The 15862-nt window shown below is 53.7% G+C and overlaps 6 protein-coding genes across 6 annotated transcripts; 2 read left to right on the forward strand and 4 right to left on the reverse strand.

The window, feature by feature from the left end:
- Positions 1-91: 91 nt before the first annotated feature.
- G647_02315 (uncharacterized protein) lies at positions 92-2094 on the reverse strand (the record flags this gene model as incomplete). The annotated part of the gene is made up of 4 exons (XM_008726665.1): positions 92-1023; positions 1088-1430; positions 1498-1768; positions 1820-2094. The coding sequence occupies 4 exons, from the start codon at positions 2092-2094 to the stop codon at positions 92-94; spliced, it is 1821 nt and encodes a 606-aa protein (XP_008724887.1).
- Positions 2095-3658: 1564 nt separating this feature from the next.
- Positions 3659-5133, forward strand: G647_02316 (uncharacterized protein; the record flags this gene model as incomplete). The annotated part of the gene is made up of 3 exons (XM_008726666.1): positions 3659-4413; positions 4477-4963; positions 5017-5133. 3 exons carry the CDS (start codon positions 3659-3661, stop codon positions 5131-5133), a joined length of 1359 nt encoding a protein of 452 aa, XP_008724888.1.
- A 149-nt stretch (positions 5134-5282) lies between these two features.
- Positions 5283-7337, reverse strand: G647_02317 (uncharacterized protein; the record flags this gene model as incomplete). Its single annotated transcript, XM_008726667.1, has 5 exons — positions 5283-5680; positions 5765-6094; positions 6158-6537; positions 6610-6889; positions 6947-7337. The coding sequence occupies 5 exons, from the start codon at positions 7335-7337 to the stop codon at positions 5283-5285; spliced, it is 1779 nt and encodes a 592-aa protein (XP_008724889.1).
- A 1110-nt stretch (positions 7338-8447) lies between these two features.
- On the reverse strand, positions 8448-9346 carry G647_02318 (uncharacterized protein; the record flags this gene model as incomplete). Its single annotated transcript, XM_008726668.1, has 2 exons — positions 8448-9037; positions 9118-9346. 2 exons carry the CDS (start codon positions 9344-9346, stop codon positions 8448-8450), a joined length of 819 nt encoding a protein of 272 aa, XP_008724890.1.
- A 406-nt stretch (positions 9347-9752) lies between these two features.
- On the forward strand, positions 9753-11180 carry G647_02319 (uncharacterized protein; the record flags this gene model as incomplete). The annotated part of the gene is made up of 2 exons (XM_008726669.1): positions 9753-10718; positions 10809-11180. The coding sequence occupies 2 exons, from the start codon at positions 9753-9755 to the stop codon at positions 11178-11180; spliced, it is 1338 nt and encodes a 445-aa protein (XP_008724891.1).
- A 252-nt stretch (positions 11181-11432) lies between these two features.
- G647_02320 (uncharacterized protein) lies at positions 11433-15450 on the reverse strand (the record flags this gene model as incomplete). The annotated part of the gene is made up of 2 exons (XM_008726670.1): positions 11433-14467; positions 14517-15450. 2 exons carry the CDS (start codon positions 15448-15450, stop codon positions 11433-11435), a joined length of 3969 nt encoding a protein of 1322 aa, XP_008724892.1.
- Between the last annotated feature and the right edge of the window lie 412 nt (positions 15451-15862).

The raw sequence follows: 15862 nt of genomic DNA on the forward strand, positions 1-15862 counted from the left end.
CTGACTGCTTCCGAGTGATTGAGGGCAGGTGACACCCGGTACTCAAGTATCAGTCAGTCTCCACCGCATCACGATGCGCTTGCTTCCTGTTCTAGAACAAGACACCCTTGACCTGTGGCTTGGTGGAGATATTGATGTTGCGGATCATCAGGACGAAGAACAGTGCCAGGCCCATGACACTGGTACCGGCGATCAACATCCTGCGTTGCGCAATCCCATATGCCTCCATGATGGCCTCGCGCCCGGGGCTGCCCATCGGGTAGCTCAGCTGCACGGTCAAGTCGCCGTAGATGGTCTCCCACTGCGGCTTGAGGTCGTCGGGCAGGAGTCTTTGGAGCGCGTTGGGCAGAGAATGCGTCCAGATGGCGCCGCAGATGCTGTTTCCCACGGCGCCACCCATGTAGCCGAAGAGGCCGAGCATGGCCAGCACGGCGGCGATCTGCCCGTGCTCCGCGGCCGCCATGATGGCCACCTGCTGGCACAGAATCATCGTGCTGCCCGCGAACGCGATGAAGATCTGGCACATGATGATGTACCCGATGTTGGTGTGCGGGCGGCGGAAGTGGATCATCAGGCCCACGCCGAGCATGTAGAGCGGCACGGCACACAGCAAGAGCCACTTGAAGCGGCCCGTGACGCGCATGAGGAAGCCCACGAAGAGCAACCACAGGCCCGAGATGATGTCAAAGGTGCTGCTCACGTAGCCCGCCTGCGCGATCGTCAGGTTGTTAACGACCTGCAGGAATGAACTGAAGTAGCTGGCCCAGCAGTAATACGCGATCTGGTACACCGCGTCGAGGAGGAGAGCACCGAGAATGGTCCGCGAAACGAGAAGTTGGTACGGAATGAAAGGCTTGCGTGCGAGGTATCGCTCGAAGAGGGCGAATGCAAGCAGTAGCACGAAGCCCACGACTAGCATGGCGATGATGGACCCTGATTCCCAGTCATTCGCGGTCGATTGGGCCAGGGAAAAGGGCAGAAGGAAGAGAACCAGCCCCGTTGCGAGGAGAATAACACCAAAAGCTGAGAATATTTCATCAACATATTCCTTCCCAGTGATGCTTTTGTTGGGGGCAAGGTCACTCACCGTCAAATTCAATAATGTAGAACCAGATGCTCTGACCCAATGTTCGACCGCTCTTGGGCCTGTCCAACAATCCCTGCTTCTTGGCTTTCTGCAAGTTATATTGCATGACGAGGTACAAGGGCGCAGCCACAAAGGGGGTGACGATGGCAAAGGTCCCAAACGCCCAACGCCAGTTGATGTCTTCGTAGAAGCCCTCGGAGGCGCTGGGCCCTGCAAAAGCGGTGACCATGTACGGAGAAGAGGTGACTGCGAAAGCGAGGCCCCGGTTTTTCAACTTGCTCGTGTCCGCTGTCATGACGTCCACCGAATATATCATACCGGTGAATCCGATGCTCGTAAAGACCTACATTAACCCATTCAGTGATCTGACATGACCGAATATGTGGGATTCGCTCGGCGGGGTGACATACCTGGGCTGCGCAAAATGTTTGGATGTTTGTACAGGCGGCTTGCAGGATGAGGCCCAGTGTCCCCAGGCCGACCATGAACAGAAACGCCTCTGGCCGGCCCCAAATATCCAACATTTTGGCAATCGGCAGGTAGGCAGCCCCCGTCATCACGCTGGAGACGATGTAGATGACTGGGATGAGAGAGTGGTATTCGAATCCGCTGGTCACGTATGGTGTAAGATTGGCCGTGATGGAAAACTGAAAGGCGTTGACAAAGTACAGCAGATAGAAGCTATTCAGACGGGTTAGCAAAGATACCGCAATCTCAATTGTGAAGACATACCATATGTAGGTGATGATTAGGGACGTCTTACTCCATGCCAGCGTGATTGCTTCAACTCTTTTCACGCCTTCTTGGGCATCTTGGGCTGGCAACTCTGGTTGAGCTTCGTCGTCTCCACGACTACTACTGACGGGATCGTGTGTGTGAGTCGCAGCATTCTTGTCGTCGGCATTCTCCAACACGGTGCTTCCGCGGCTTTGTACAGCGATATCGTTACCATCTGGTCGCAGAAACTGCCCGAGCGAGCTGAGCTTGAATCTTCCAGCAGCAGACATAGTGATAGTGTGTCTGACGACCAATTGTCGATGCAAATGGGAATCTCTAGTGGACGAGGAACTTCAACGTGGATGGATTGGTTCACTCAAACGGCCCAGGTATAAGGCCGTGTCGTGCTATGCCATCGAGGCCTCGACCAATTAGCCAAGCAGGGCATCGAGATCAATGATCAGGCCAGTGCTCAAGTTGAACACCGATGTCGGATCCGTCACGACATGCCAACTCACAACAAGAACGTCGTTGAGCGCGATTTGCTCGTCTGCCTCGGCTTGTACGTTCGATTAAACCATGGCTCTGGATGGCCAAGAGCGAAAAGCCTTCTGTCTTAAGATTTCCGCGGGCTTCAAAAGAACTCTTGCATCGACTAGTCTCATGTGGTCAAGCCACAGGTAGGTACATGAGCGACGGTGCAGACCGTTACAGGGATAGCTCGATTGTCATAGCTGTAGCGGCCTAAGCCCGGAGTCCAAACTGTAGGCTGGGTAGCATGTGAAGCTGGTGTGCGAGAGGGGGTGCGAGAGCAATGACGTGCTTCAGCCCTCAGCCATGACGTGCGTCCCGTGGCTCCGTAACTACGTGGTTGTCGGTAGGGTTCGGTTATCAAATCCAATCACGTCCTCATACATCAGTTTTGCTTACCCGGAAGAGGAGTACCGCTTCGACACTCTGGAGGTGAGCGGACGGAAGCTGGCATCCATTACCGGGTACCTGTCAAACAATAGCGATCGAGAACTCCGGCCACCTGGTATGATTGAGCGCCGCCAAACAAGACTTGGCTGGCATAAGTGATTACTGTGGTACAGCGTTATTGTCTTGTCGCCATGTCCACTACCGACTTGAGAGAAATGTAAAGTCCGAGGTCGGAGCAAACTCTTTCATCGCGCCCGGCACAAGCCCCCAGCTCTGTTCACTCGGTAATGAAGACGCTCTGGAGCCCCACCCCATGATGCCATGGGTGCACACAGCGAATGCCCACGCAAGGCAGAATGAAACGACGATAATCTTATCAGATGAAAATTTTTCTTGATCACGAAGACCTGGCATGGGTCTTGGGGTCTAGATGCTTGGAGGGGCTTCATTAGATCAAGCAAGCTCGGCGTAAACGGGCCGGCACAGGGTGGGTATCCCACTGGGACGTACACCGAACGTGGGCGAGTGGATCTTGATTCGTTATCTGATCAAATTTCTCCTTGGGACAGGTAGAAATTAAGTTATCTGATCCGCTCGGAGACCCCCACTCTTGCAAGAATACAGCCGCTAGTACAGGTAATGACCTTGGCGTAATTTCAGTATTGTACCCGTACGGTTCAAGGTTTCAATGGCTTTCCGAATTCTCCCATGGTCGTGTTATGATCCCATTGTCGGGATCAGGAAGGTGCTACTGTCGGAGGATGGGGTCCTTTGGTAGGGGCTCAGCTTGGTTGCATCACTCTACACGGCGAGGGGAAGGATCTGACCATGAAATCGTTCTGAGAGCGTCGATCCTTCCATGTCATCGATCGAGGCCACATCAATGCTTCCAATACGATAATGATGATATAGCGGCCAGGCACAGGCACAATCATGGATGGCAACAGGGACACCCATACACCAGCACTCGACTTGGTGTGTGTCGGTTTTGACCTCACCGGCATCGCCAACGCAGTCGCTCTGAACGAAAGAAATGGGCTCAGCAAGGATACCTTGTTCCTGGAATCGCAGTTGGAAGCATTCTGGAAGCCGCTCCGAAGTACACCGGCCTCCAGACTGAGGACCTCATTTCTCAACGACTTGATCACCTCAGAGAATCCGCGTTCCCGCTTCACGTTCCTGAACTACCTCCATGCGACCAATCGGCTCATCCTATATGCGAACAGCGCTCAGCTTCGCCCGTCGAGGGAAATGTTCAGTGATTATCTCAGATGGTGTGCAACTAGCCTTCAAGCGCAAGTCCTGTACGGCAAGATGGTCACCAGTGTGCAACCGTTGAGAGACGGGAAAGGGGACGTGGCGGTGTGGGAAGTGGTCTTTGTGGATGCCGTGACGGGAGAAAAGAATGCGGTCACAGCCAAGCAGGTCGTCTACGCTGCGTCGAATCATCCACATGTCCCAAGGGTTCTCCGTGCTCCTGCTCTCCAAACGCTCGTCCTGCACTCGTCAGAGTATCAGCAAGCCATTCCAACACTACTACGCGACAATCCAAGAGCGCGCATCGCCGTCGTAGGAAATGGCCAAAACGCGGCAGAGGCGTTTGCCCAGCTCCATGGCATATGGGGAGAGCACGAAGTCGTTTGGTTCACCAAAGACGCCGTCCTTCGGGGAGATGACGAGACGCCATTGTAAGTCGGCTTCTTAGGCATCCATCACTGGTTTTCGCTTCCTAATACTATAGCGAAATCTAGTCTGTTGGAAAGCATCACGCTGCCCAGTTCATCCGGGGCACAAAACATACCACCCGAGATCAGGAGACGGGAAGTCAATGCGACCTCGCCTTTGACCTTTAGTTCGGCAATTGAACCGCGCCTCCTGGCACAGATATACGATGCCCAGTATGACTTCAGTGTCAAAGAGCAGGACCACAAGAAGTGGAGATTCCAAATCAGGTTCCAACATGAAGTCGTACATGCGGAGAGGACTGATGACGGGCGCGTGCGACTTTTCGTGCAAAGTCCTGAAAATCTCAGAGAGCCAGCAACGTTCGATGCCGTCATTTCCGCGACCGGCTTCGGACAACACGCTCATTATAGAGCCCTCAAGCCTTTGCAAACCCTGCTCGATGGGCCCAGTATCACCGTTGATCGCGACTACCACATTAACTTCAGAAAAGCCGTCCTCGCGCCGGGGTGTGGGATCTGGCTTCAAGGATCGCTTGCCGATGGTGGAGACCAAGTAAGTAGCGAATTTTCTGTCCGTGTTACTACTACTAACAATTGGAGTGGCAGAATGACGACAGCCTTCTGCAGACTCTTGCAGAGAGAAGTAGACGTCTGGCAGAGTCCGTGCTGCGTCGGAGGACCGAGCAGACCACGTCGGAGGAGGGGAGGTCGGCAAGGCTGTAAACATGGGCCGCCTTCAGAATCGCGCGACATAGATGAGGACTTTGGAGCAGTGCATATATATACATAGGACTGTCTGCTCCTTTGATTCGTACATAGAGTATGCATTGGGTTTTCGGAGTTATGCTCCCATCGCACACTACGTCTAGTCCCTACAACTTCGGTCTCCCTTGAGTCACCAACTGCCCCGCCAGCCGCGCGAGCTCGAACTTTCTCACTTTTCCACTCCCGGTCAGCGGCACCGTGGCCGGAATGCCATCTTCTCCAAGCCAGAAAATGTGCGCCGGCGCCTTATGTCTACCAAGCTTCAGCCTGACCCATTCACGGATGTTTTCGTCGCTGGGACGATGAGCAGTCGGACCCGTATATTCTCCTGCTCCAACACTGCCTCCTCGCTGGTCTGCTGCAGGAGTCGAGCCGCTGCGTTGGAGAAATGCAGCCACGACTTCGCCGTAGCGGGCGTGCTTGATGCCGACGACGATGGCGCGGTCAATTGCCTCGTGCTCGACCAGACGACTTTCGATCTCCAAGGGATAGATGTTTTCTCCACCTAGCAGAAATAAATAGTAAGCGAGAGCTCTCCCTGTATACACACGACTTTCTCGAGCGATAATGGTTGCATTGTAACCCTTACCCCTGATGATGATGTCCTTGAACCGACCCGTAATGGTGCACGTCTTGTCCCTATGAAAGACGGCTTCGTCGCCGGTATGCAGCCATAGCACGCCGTCGGCGTCACGGATCATGACCTCGTTCGTCTTGTCCGCGTTTCTCCAATACCCCCGCTGTAGTTGATAGCCGGCGATGCAGAGTTCTCCGCGCTCACCCACCGGTACGATTCTTCCATGTCGGTCCACGATCTTTGCATGGGCGTGCGGCATGACTTGGCCCACAGTGGTGAGCTTCAACTCTGTGGGGTCGTTGTGGAAAGCGTTGAAACAAGTTGGCGAAGCTTCGGTCAAGCCTGATCACACTGGACGTTAGTCTTCAAACGGTGTCTTGGCTGAGTGACATGCAAAGCCCATACCATAACTACTGGTGAACTCGGTCATGCCGAGTTCGTTGACCATGAGTTCCATCAAGTGGCGAGGTACGGGCGCGCCTGCTATGATACCGGTTCGTAAGGCTGAGCAATCAAAGTCCCCGGGTCGGGGCAGGCTGAAAATGGAATCGAACATTGCTGGCACACCGTGAAGGGCAGTACATTGCTCCTCGGAGATGGCTGCCAGACACGCAACGGCATCAAAGGTCTCGGCGGGATAGACCACTTTTCCGCCGTGGGTTATAATGGCCAGCAGGCCGAGCACCAGGCCAAAGCAATGGAAGAGCGGTGGTGGACAGCATAGCACGTCTTGGTCCGTCAAGGCCATGCGGTCACCAATGAAGCGGCTGTTGTTGACCAAGGAGCTGGCAATACGAGTCAGTTGTCCAGTCAAACCCAGGGTTTTCTCGTTACAGGAGTGGCTCTCAGCTACTTACTGATGTGTCAGCATTGCAGCTTTCGGGTTTCCTGTCGTTCCACTCGTGAACTGGAGATTGCAAACATCATGGCAGCCGAATGCCTTCGAGATTGCTTCTAGACCTTCATCGGATTCGATTGCTCCTGTCTCTAGGAGTGTTGCGTATGCAGTGAAGTGACTGCGTGGGCCTCGCAGAATGATAATCTCCTCGATCGTGCCTGGCTTCTCCCTCAGTTGGCGGAGAAGTTGCCCATTGTCGTGGTGGCCGATTCGAGGAGTTACAAACAGTATTCTGCACTCTGTGACTTCGAATCAGGAGCGGGCTCCCATGGCAAAAGGCGTGAAGGATAACGTACCGGTGAACTCCAGAGCATATGACGCTTCAGACGCAGTGTAGGTGTTGTTTAGAATGACCAGGATACATCCCAGCCTCATACAAGCGAAGAAGACCGAGACATATTGCTCGCAGTTTCCGGCCATGATACCGATTCGATCCCCTGGGCGAAGCCCTCGAGCGACAAGGGCTTTGGCAAGCCGAATGCTTTCCTTCCTGAGACGGGCGTAGGTCCATCTGCAGCCTGTCCACGGAACCACCAAGCACTCTTTATTCCCATACCTCTCACACTGGAAATCTAACAGTTCGCCGAGCGTAAAATCTAATAATGGCACCTCCGAACTGCCATGAAGAATGGACAGAACCGTCGGAGGTGGAAATGACGTGGTCTCAGTGGTGCTGGCTAGAGACATCGCAACGGGAAGCTCAGAAATCCTCGGTAGTCCCAATGTTCAGCCTCCTCCTGCTCTAGAGCCCAATCTTCAGTTGTCGACGTTATGTTGACATTGTGCAGCGCATCATCCACACTCACGTGGTCTATCAGGCTGTCATGTTCGCAGCTTCTGGAACCTGACTCTACGGGATCTCCGATCTCGGTGCGCGTCGCCGGACAAGAAAAGGTGCACCTGCGTTGAAAGAAATTACTTCAACCCGTATTTCACCCTCGGCTTCGACTAAGGTGGCCCGGGATAACCCTGGAATAACCAGAGCAGATTCTGCCGAGGGAGAACTTCGCTTCCGCATTTTGCCATGCGAGAACGCCGCAGCAGATCAATCAAATTACCTCATTCGAGACATGTGGCTTGAACCGAGTAAACCCATTCTGGCTTTGTTTGTGAAGGTGGCAAATGTATCCACCGTCACAGTTCCAATCAACAATCAGATCAGATAAGATGGACAAGATTGAAGGACAAGATTGATAAGAGAGCTTGTGTCGTGCACATCAGTCATCGCTGGCATTACATGGGTGCATCCGTGGTCTTGCAGTCCTTGTTACTTTTCTAGTGCGCCACTTTTTCACGCTGTCCACTTGTTGGGCAGGACCGAAGCCGTGGGGGGCTCTTGACTGTCAGCCATGAAGTTCCTAGCGATACCTTTGCACACTCCTCTAATGCCGAAATGGAGTTGTGCACCAATGATGCTACAAATTGTGACCTTGCGACGAGAAGGGGAAGTGCGTGATGGGATAAAGGGTGACCGCAGCCTTGACGAGCTCCACTAAATGCGCTACGCTAACCAACACTGGAAAGAACTCTCGACACAAGCGCGGTATTTCAAGCATTTCAAAACGTCGACATTACAATACTTGGCTGACATGGGCAAGAAATATTTCCCGTACTGACATGCCTCGCTCGGTGAGGTTCTCGCCTCGAGGAATTTGACTTCGAGAATGTAGCGAGAGTGGCGATATAGGTGTTCTCCTGCCATGTGCTCGATTGACTTCGTGCCCACCTGACAGGTTGAGGATTTGCACGGTAGCGACACACCACAAGGGTCTCCGGACGTGCAGCGCCAATATCCTCTCATAACTTCGAATCGATCCAGTCTGGCGACCGTTTCTCCACAAATGCCCGAATCCCCTCTGAGAAGTTGGGTCCAGCCATGAGGCGAGGGTACCATTGATCAGCAAGAATCGACACGGCCTCCTCCACGCTCCCCGTTTCCCAGCTCTGCCGAATACCGAGCCGGCCAACAATCAACGCATCCGGACTGTTCCTGCACATGTCCTGGGCGACTTGAATTGCCGCGGGAACAACTTCGGCAGCTGATTCCACCACGCGATTGATGAGCCCCCAGTCGTGAAGCTCCTTGGCGCCCACGTTTCTGCCGGTCAGGACGAGATCGGTGGTACGGTGCAGCCCCAGTGTCCGTGTCAGCCGTGGTAGACAGCCTGCCACGGGCACGATCCCTCGCTTCGCTTCCGGTAGGGCAAAAATGGCCGAGGAGCAAGCGATGACGAGGTCGCAGTTGGCCACCATCTCGAAGCCGCCCCCCATGCAGAGACCATTCACCGCCGCAATGATCGGCTTTTTACCAGCTCGACGGGGCAGCCCAGCGAGACCAGGAGCAGACATGTCGTTGACCACGCCAGTTTTGTTCATCTCGTTCCATTCTGTCCATGGACATTGTTCTGGTTAGTGGTAGTCACCAAGAAAGATGTCGTTATCGAGCAGTCCTGGCACCTGAACATACCTTGTAAATCTGCGCCAGTACAGAAAGCTCGCCCGACGCCGGTGATGATTCCGACCCATAAACTTTCATCTTGGTCGAAAACCTCCCATATCTGTTGGATTTGGCGACTCGTGGCTTTGTTGATACTGTTCAGTTTCTCCGGTCTGTTCAAAGTGACCTGGACGATTTTGTCATGCGGGAAAGAGACGTGGAAATGCTGAAAATGTAGTGGCCTTGATCTGAGAGACATGGGAACAGGCGTCCAAGTCGATAGCTTATCTCTGGAAGCAAGAACTTTGTGTCTTTGGGCCTCAAGTATATATCAACTTCTTTCTTAAAATGAGGATGTAGCCACCGAAAAGCTTTCTGCCAAGGTGTCCGACCCTCGGTCGGAGGAGAGCATTCAGCATATCGCCAAATGCTCACCAAGTTCGGGTCGGTCGCACGCCCATAATTCCACAAAAGCCCACGAATGAGGGGCCTAGATGGGGTAGTGGGGGACAGGCCTCGCTACTTGCCCTTTATGTAGGTCCCAGTCATCGTCCCACCCTCCTTCTCTCAGAAAGCTCCTCTCTCAGATCCTAGCACCAGAGACAATTTGTCAGGGCAAGACTTTTATATCGGTGTTACAATTGTCTCGGTGCAACTCTTGCACCATGGCTCACAACCCAACATCTTCATACAAGTGGCCTCTTGTCAAGCTGCCACACCCGTTTCTGACCACATATCGAGTGCACCCTGTTGCGGAGACCAAGCCAGCTAGATTCATCTTGACAAAGGAGAGCCAGCCTGTGGAAGGACGATTGTTGCCAAAACCGTTACATAGCGACTCGCTCTCATGGCTCGAGCTGTCGTTCAGGCCAAAGGACCAGGTTCCACCCGCCTCCAACAACAGCGCTTGGGCACGAGCAGTTCGGAGTCCTCACACAACCTTCAAATGGGCGGGAAGCAGTGCGCCCTCGCTTGGTCAGATCTGGAACGTTGTGCACGCGATATATCTCGCCCACCCCACCTATGAGTACTTCAGACTCAGTCTGTCTGGCGCAGGAAAGGATGCCATTCGCCAAGAACTACTCTCCACAGGCTTAGGCATCGAACATCCGAAGCCATGGCGGCCCCAGGACGATATGAATGCAAAGTCTGACGAGCTGTTGATCCTTCGAAGCTCGTTCTGGCAAGGGGCAGCTTCTCCACTGGGACCTCGTCCAATCTGGGTGGTGGGAGACGGCACGGACGGTCCTTTACGGGAGCCTCTGGCCCAGTATCCCATCATGCCGGAGAATTATCACTTCACCATGAAGTTCCCCGAGGAGCCCATCTACGCGCGTCATCCCATCCGTCGGCCCAAGCCTCATCCAGGATCAATCGCCTACAGTCGTTACATCCCGGAGCTGGACGAGCACTTTTCCCTGGAAGTCGTCGACTGGCAGGATCCGGAGCACCTGAGGCTCTTCAACACATGGCAGAACGACCCGCGCGTGGCGGCAGGCTGGAACGAGACCGGGACTTTGGACCAGCATCGCGAATACCTGCGCAAGCTGTGGTTTGATCCGCACGTTCTCTGCTTGTTCGGGCGCTTCGACAACACCCGCTTCGCCTATTTCGAGCTGTACTGGGCAAAGGTAAGAAGTCCTCGCATGTTCCCCCCCTCGCCCCCCCTTTTTATTTCATCATTCAGGATTGACGTGTCTTTCTCTCTCTCTATCCCACAGGAAGATCACTATGGCGCCCATTACGACGCCGGCGACTACGACCGTGGCCGGCACTCACTCGTGGGCGACGCATCATTTCGCGGCTCCCGTCGCGTCAACGCCTGGTATTCCAGCTGCATCCACTACGTCTTTCTGGACGACCCGCGCACCGCCAACGCCGTGGGCGAGCCCAAAGCCACGGGGGCAACGATCCTGTCCTACGAGAACTCCCAAGGTCTCGTCATCGGCAAGTACGTCGACCTGGGCCACAAGCGCTCGGTGCATTCGATTGCGAGCCGGGAAAAATGGTTTCAGTTGTGTCCGCTCTTCTGGGACGGGCGAGAGAAGCCGTTGGAATCGGCAGACCGAGCAGCATGGAACGCGAAGCTATAGTGTAGGCTTTTGCGGGAAGAGGGTTGGGATTGCGAAACAGTCATTGGCAACTATTGAAAAGCATTATTTTTGTCTTCTAGTCCCTGCGCTCCTGACAATGTGACACGTATTCTGGACTCTTCCATACTGGGGCGCCGAAGGACATGGTTGAGATTTTTTGGGAGAGAAAAATCGAGAAACGCGCTGCAAATGAAAAATAACAGGCAGTCATCTTTGTCAGGCTGCTGGCCTAGGGCGACGCATCATCTTGTGCTACTCGCCCAGCGTCTGGTGCATGACGTTCAATCTGTAACTCTCCGACCTCTGAAGCAATTCCTCATGTGTTCCGCGATCAACGCATCGGCCTCCTTCAATCAAGAAGATAACGTCCGCCTTCCTTATCGTGTGCAGTCGGTGTGCAATAGCAATCACGGTGATGTCTCGCGCGGCCTTTTCGAGCCCGTCTTGCAAAAGCTTCTCCGACTCGGCATCCAAAGCACTGGTCGGTTCGTCCAGGATCAGCAACTTCGGCTTTCGCACCAGTGCTCGCGCAATCGACAGCCTCTGCTTCTGCCCCCCTGAGAACTGATTGCCATTCGGTCCACAGAGCGTTTGGTAGCCGTCCGGCAAGGACTGGATGGTGTCGTGGATGTTGGCGAGCTTGCATGCCTCCTGAATCTCGTCCATGGTGGCTTCATGGCCCGGTCGAGCACCAAGGCCGATGTTGAATTCAACGGTACCCTCGAAGAGCACGCTTTCTTGTGGTACCAGCGCAATGGTGTCGCGGAAGCTGACGTCGCGAGTCCTTGTCAAGTCAACCCCCTCGACAATGATGGATCCGGATTGAGGGGTGTACAGTCGTTCGACGAGCGAGACGATTGTCGATTTGCCAGCGCCACTAGGACCGACAAGCGCACAGAGCGTTCCTGGTTGGATTTCGACGTCCAGACCTTTCAACACTTCAACTTCGGGCCGACTTGGGTATGCGAAGTGGACATCGCGGAGTTGGACACTCGAACCCTGGTTGCCAGCCGGAAGAGTCAGTTTTGCTTCGGCGATTTTCTCCAGGTCTTTATCCTCAAAACCTGCATCGAGAGACAGTGTCCTCTTCCCATGTCCTTGCATTGTATCCGGTCCTATCTCAATGAGACCCAACAGCCTCGCCACCGCAGCCCGCGCACTGGTGAGCTCTGGGGCGAGCGCAAACATCTGACTCCAGAGCAGCGCGCTAACCAGGAGGGAGAAGACCACAATCATAAACTGCGTCTGGGTATAATTGCCCGCGATAATCTGTTTGGCGCCCCACCAATAAGCTAACGCATTCACGAGGTTACCGAGTAAATAGGTCATAGCCTGCCAGAGACTTGCGTGTAGGCTCACTTTGAGCGTCTCCTTGCGAGGGCCTTTCAATGATCGTCGATAAGTCTTCAGTGTCTCTTCTTCCAGGGAAAGGGACGCAATCGTCTTGATGGATGTGATTGCCTCCACGCCGATGTCCACCGATTTTGTATATGCATTTTCGTGCCGTTCTTCAAATCTCGCGAGCACTCGGAGCTCCATAAGACCAGCCCCAAGGAGGAGCGGTACCAGAGACAGGCTGACCAATGCTATTTTCCAAGCAATGATATGGGTCAAAATAATTGCGGCAAAGAGGTTGACGGTGATCGAGAACAACGTGCCGATGACGGAGCCGCTCAAGCCACTGAGGGCATTGCCATCTCTGGTAATGTAAGAGAGCAGCAAGGCGGGAGTTCGGCCTTCGGACTGATGCCATTGGAGATCTTGCCCAAACAAGGATCGAAAGGATAAGACTCTCACACTGTAGACCGTTTTCTCAGCGACCCAGCCGAAACCCGACCAACTGGTCACGTTCGCAAAGAACTCGATGATTGCGAGTATGAAGAACATGAGACCGAGGAAACTGCCCCGAGAACGAATGTAGGATTCGCTCTGGCACGGGCTCAAGCTGCCGACAGTGTTTCCAAAGATCACGGCCTCGGCAGAGAATGACCCGCCAACGACGGTCGAGGCGAGAAGCGAGGCAATGATGATTAGCAGGTGCGGTCTCAAGACTGGTGCAAATCCTCGCATCAAAGACCACAGCGATTTTGATGGAGTCTCGGGCTCTTCCTGCTCTTCCGCAGATTCATTTACCTCAGCTTGACTGGCCGAGGTTTCAGTCTTCTCAATGGTTCCGATACCGTCAATTGACAAAATACGCTCCTCGGTAGCACCCTTTATTGAAGAGCCATGATCTGATTGTCTCGTGCTGTCTGCTGTCTCGTCTGTCCCAGACGTGGTGGATCCGAGAGTCTGCAATCTCACTAGATCGGCGTATGCGCCGTTCTTTGCCATCAGAGTTGAATGGGTTCCCTCTTCAAGGATGCGTCCCTTCTGCATGACTATAATGTTGTCGGCACCAGTGATAGTCGAAAGTCGGTGAGCAATCGTGATCATAGTCCTGCCACTGGCAATGCGAGATATGGCCCCCTGAATACGCTGCTCGCTATTTGAGTCCAGAGATGCCGTGGCCTCATCCAAGATAAGAACCCTGGGATCTTTTACGAGGGCCCTCGCCAGGGCAATCCGCTGCTTCTGGCCACCACTGATCAGCCGCCCACCCGATCCTACCACGGTACCATAGCCGTGTTGCAACGCAACGATAAAAGCATCTGCGTCGGCGAGCTCTGCGGACTTTCGGACCAAGGAAATAATTTCGACGACATTTGGGCCCAGCTTCTCTGCTGCTGTCTGCAGGTCCTGGCCCTCCCTGACTTGGTGGGCGAGATCTGCAAGGTCTGGACCAAGAAGCGTTGTCTTGAAGTGTGCATGATTGGGGTGGCTCGAATTGATCAAGCCATGTGCAATGTTCTCCAATATCGAACGGTCAAGGAGCGAGGGGTCTTGCTGCACGAGGCTGAGGAAGCTTCTGAGGTCATGAAGATTCAGATCACGAAGATTATGACCGTCGAACAAGACTTGGCCCTGATTAGGATCATACAGTCTTGTAAGCAATCCGGCAATGGTGGATTTGCCACTTCCAGAAAACCCAACTATGGCAGTGTGTTTCCCGGGAGGAATTCGAAGATTGACCTGGTCCAGAACTGTAACTTCAGGTCTGGATGAATAAGTGAATGTGACGTCCTTAAACTCGAAGCCGGCTTCCGCCTGCGAGAGGTGAATCCCCGAAGCAGCTGTGCCATCGATCAACGGCTCGCGATCCATATCCTCACGCAGTTTCTGAAATGAAGCGACAGCCGCCCCGAAAAGGTGCAGAAAAGGCGCTACTTGACTCAAGACCAACGTAGCTGTCAATGTATTAGTAAAGTTCCAAGGTGGAGCTCGATTCCAACTGACCTTCAATCAAGATGAAGACTACTGTAAACGTGACACCCACGGAGGCGGTCTTAGCATCAAGACGGACTGCATCCGCAATCCGTTGACTTGCTTGCCAGAATGCTAGACCGTTCGCAGAATAGGCGATGAAATACAGGACTCCGGATTGTACACCCACCGCCAACGCCTTCTTCAAGCCTTCATGTTCAGAAGCTTTGAGCGCCTTGGCGAATTTATTTTCCAGCCGGGTGTTTGCACGGAATGCGTGCACGACAACAACGTTGGAAAGTGCTTCTGAAGCGATTGAAGCGGCGGTCGCAGCATGATCCGACATCAGTCCAGAGTACTTTTCAATGTAATGGCTTCCCACGAATGACATCAGGAAGTAGGCCGGTATCAAGGAGACCAGCATTGCCGCAAGCTTATAGTCCTTGATGAAAGCCACAATATATGCCGTGACGAAGAAGGATAGACTTGAGAGACATATTCCCACTTTCTCAGAAGTACCTGACCGGATTGCCTGGATGTCGCCATTGAGCCGAGAGGCCACTTCTCCGGGAGGTAGTTTGTCGAAGTACGACGGCTCCTGTCGGAGCAGATTATGTAAATAACTCTCTCGTAGTCTTTGTGCGAGCCGAGCCCCGTTCAAACTCCAGCATGAGAGGTGCGTATAGATGGTGACGAACTGGGCGATGGCCAAGTACAAGATCAGCAGGATTTTGTCGTTGACACTGTGTTGGTGCTGTGCCCGAGCACTGGAAGTGTCGGGTGAATCGCATGTTGCCGAATTAAAGTCGTCGATGAGCTGACCAAAAAGAATTCCAATCAATGGGAATGGGATGCCGGACGCTATCGCAGATAGTATAGCCAACAATAACATGCCCGCATCGACTTTGGAAGGGCTTCCAGCCAACAGTAGGCGAGGGTAGCCCACGAGTTTCTGGAAGGCCTTCATGCTAACACAGAGCCGGCGAGGCTGCTTGCAGCGTTGTGAGTGACTTGTCTGTGTGCTTCACCTGCAAAGACTGCTTTTCTGGCCGCGGTCTCCCTCGAGAACTACTTAGCTCGCCGTCTCTGCTGTGCTCGACAATGGCGATTTGCATTGCCGTAGGAATCGTTTCAGCGTCTGAAAGAAAATTTCTCCACTCCGATGCCGCACTGAGAGGACTGCTTCATGGTCGGCGATGTGACCGTCAAGCTGGGTCTGAGCAACAGGGCACGCGGACCGCCAGCTTGGAAAATGGATCAACACCAGAGTGGCAAGCGTAACGGGACGTAAAACGAGCAGCTTTGTAAAGTCAACTTGGAAAATACGGTAACCGCCAAGAGGTTTAGGAAATGCAGTGGGATGAAAGGAGAGCTCTTCC

The sequence above is a fragment of the Cladophialophora carrionii genome, assembly GCF_000365165.1.
Source record: "Cladophialophora carrionii CBS 160.54 unplaced genomic scaffold supercont1.2, whole genome shotgun sequence".
Taxonomy (NCBI): Eukaryota; Fungi; Ascomycota; class Eurotiomycetes; order Chaetothyriales; family Herpotrichiellaceae; genus Cladophialophora; species Cladophialophora carrionii.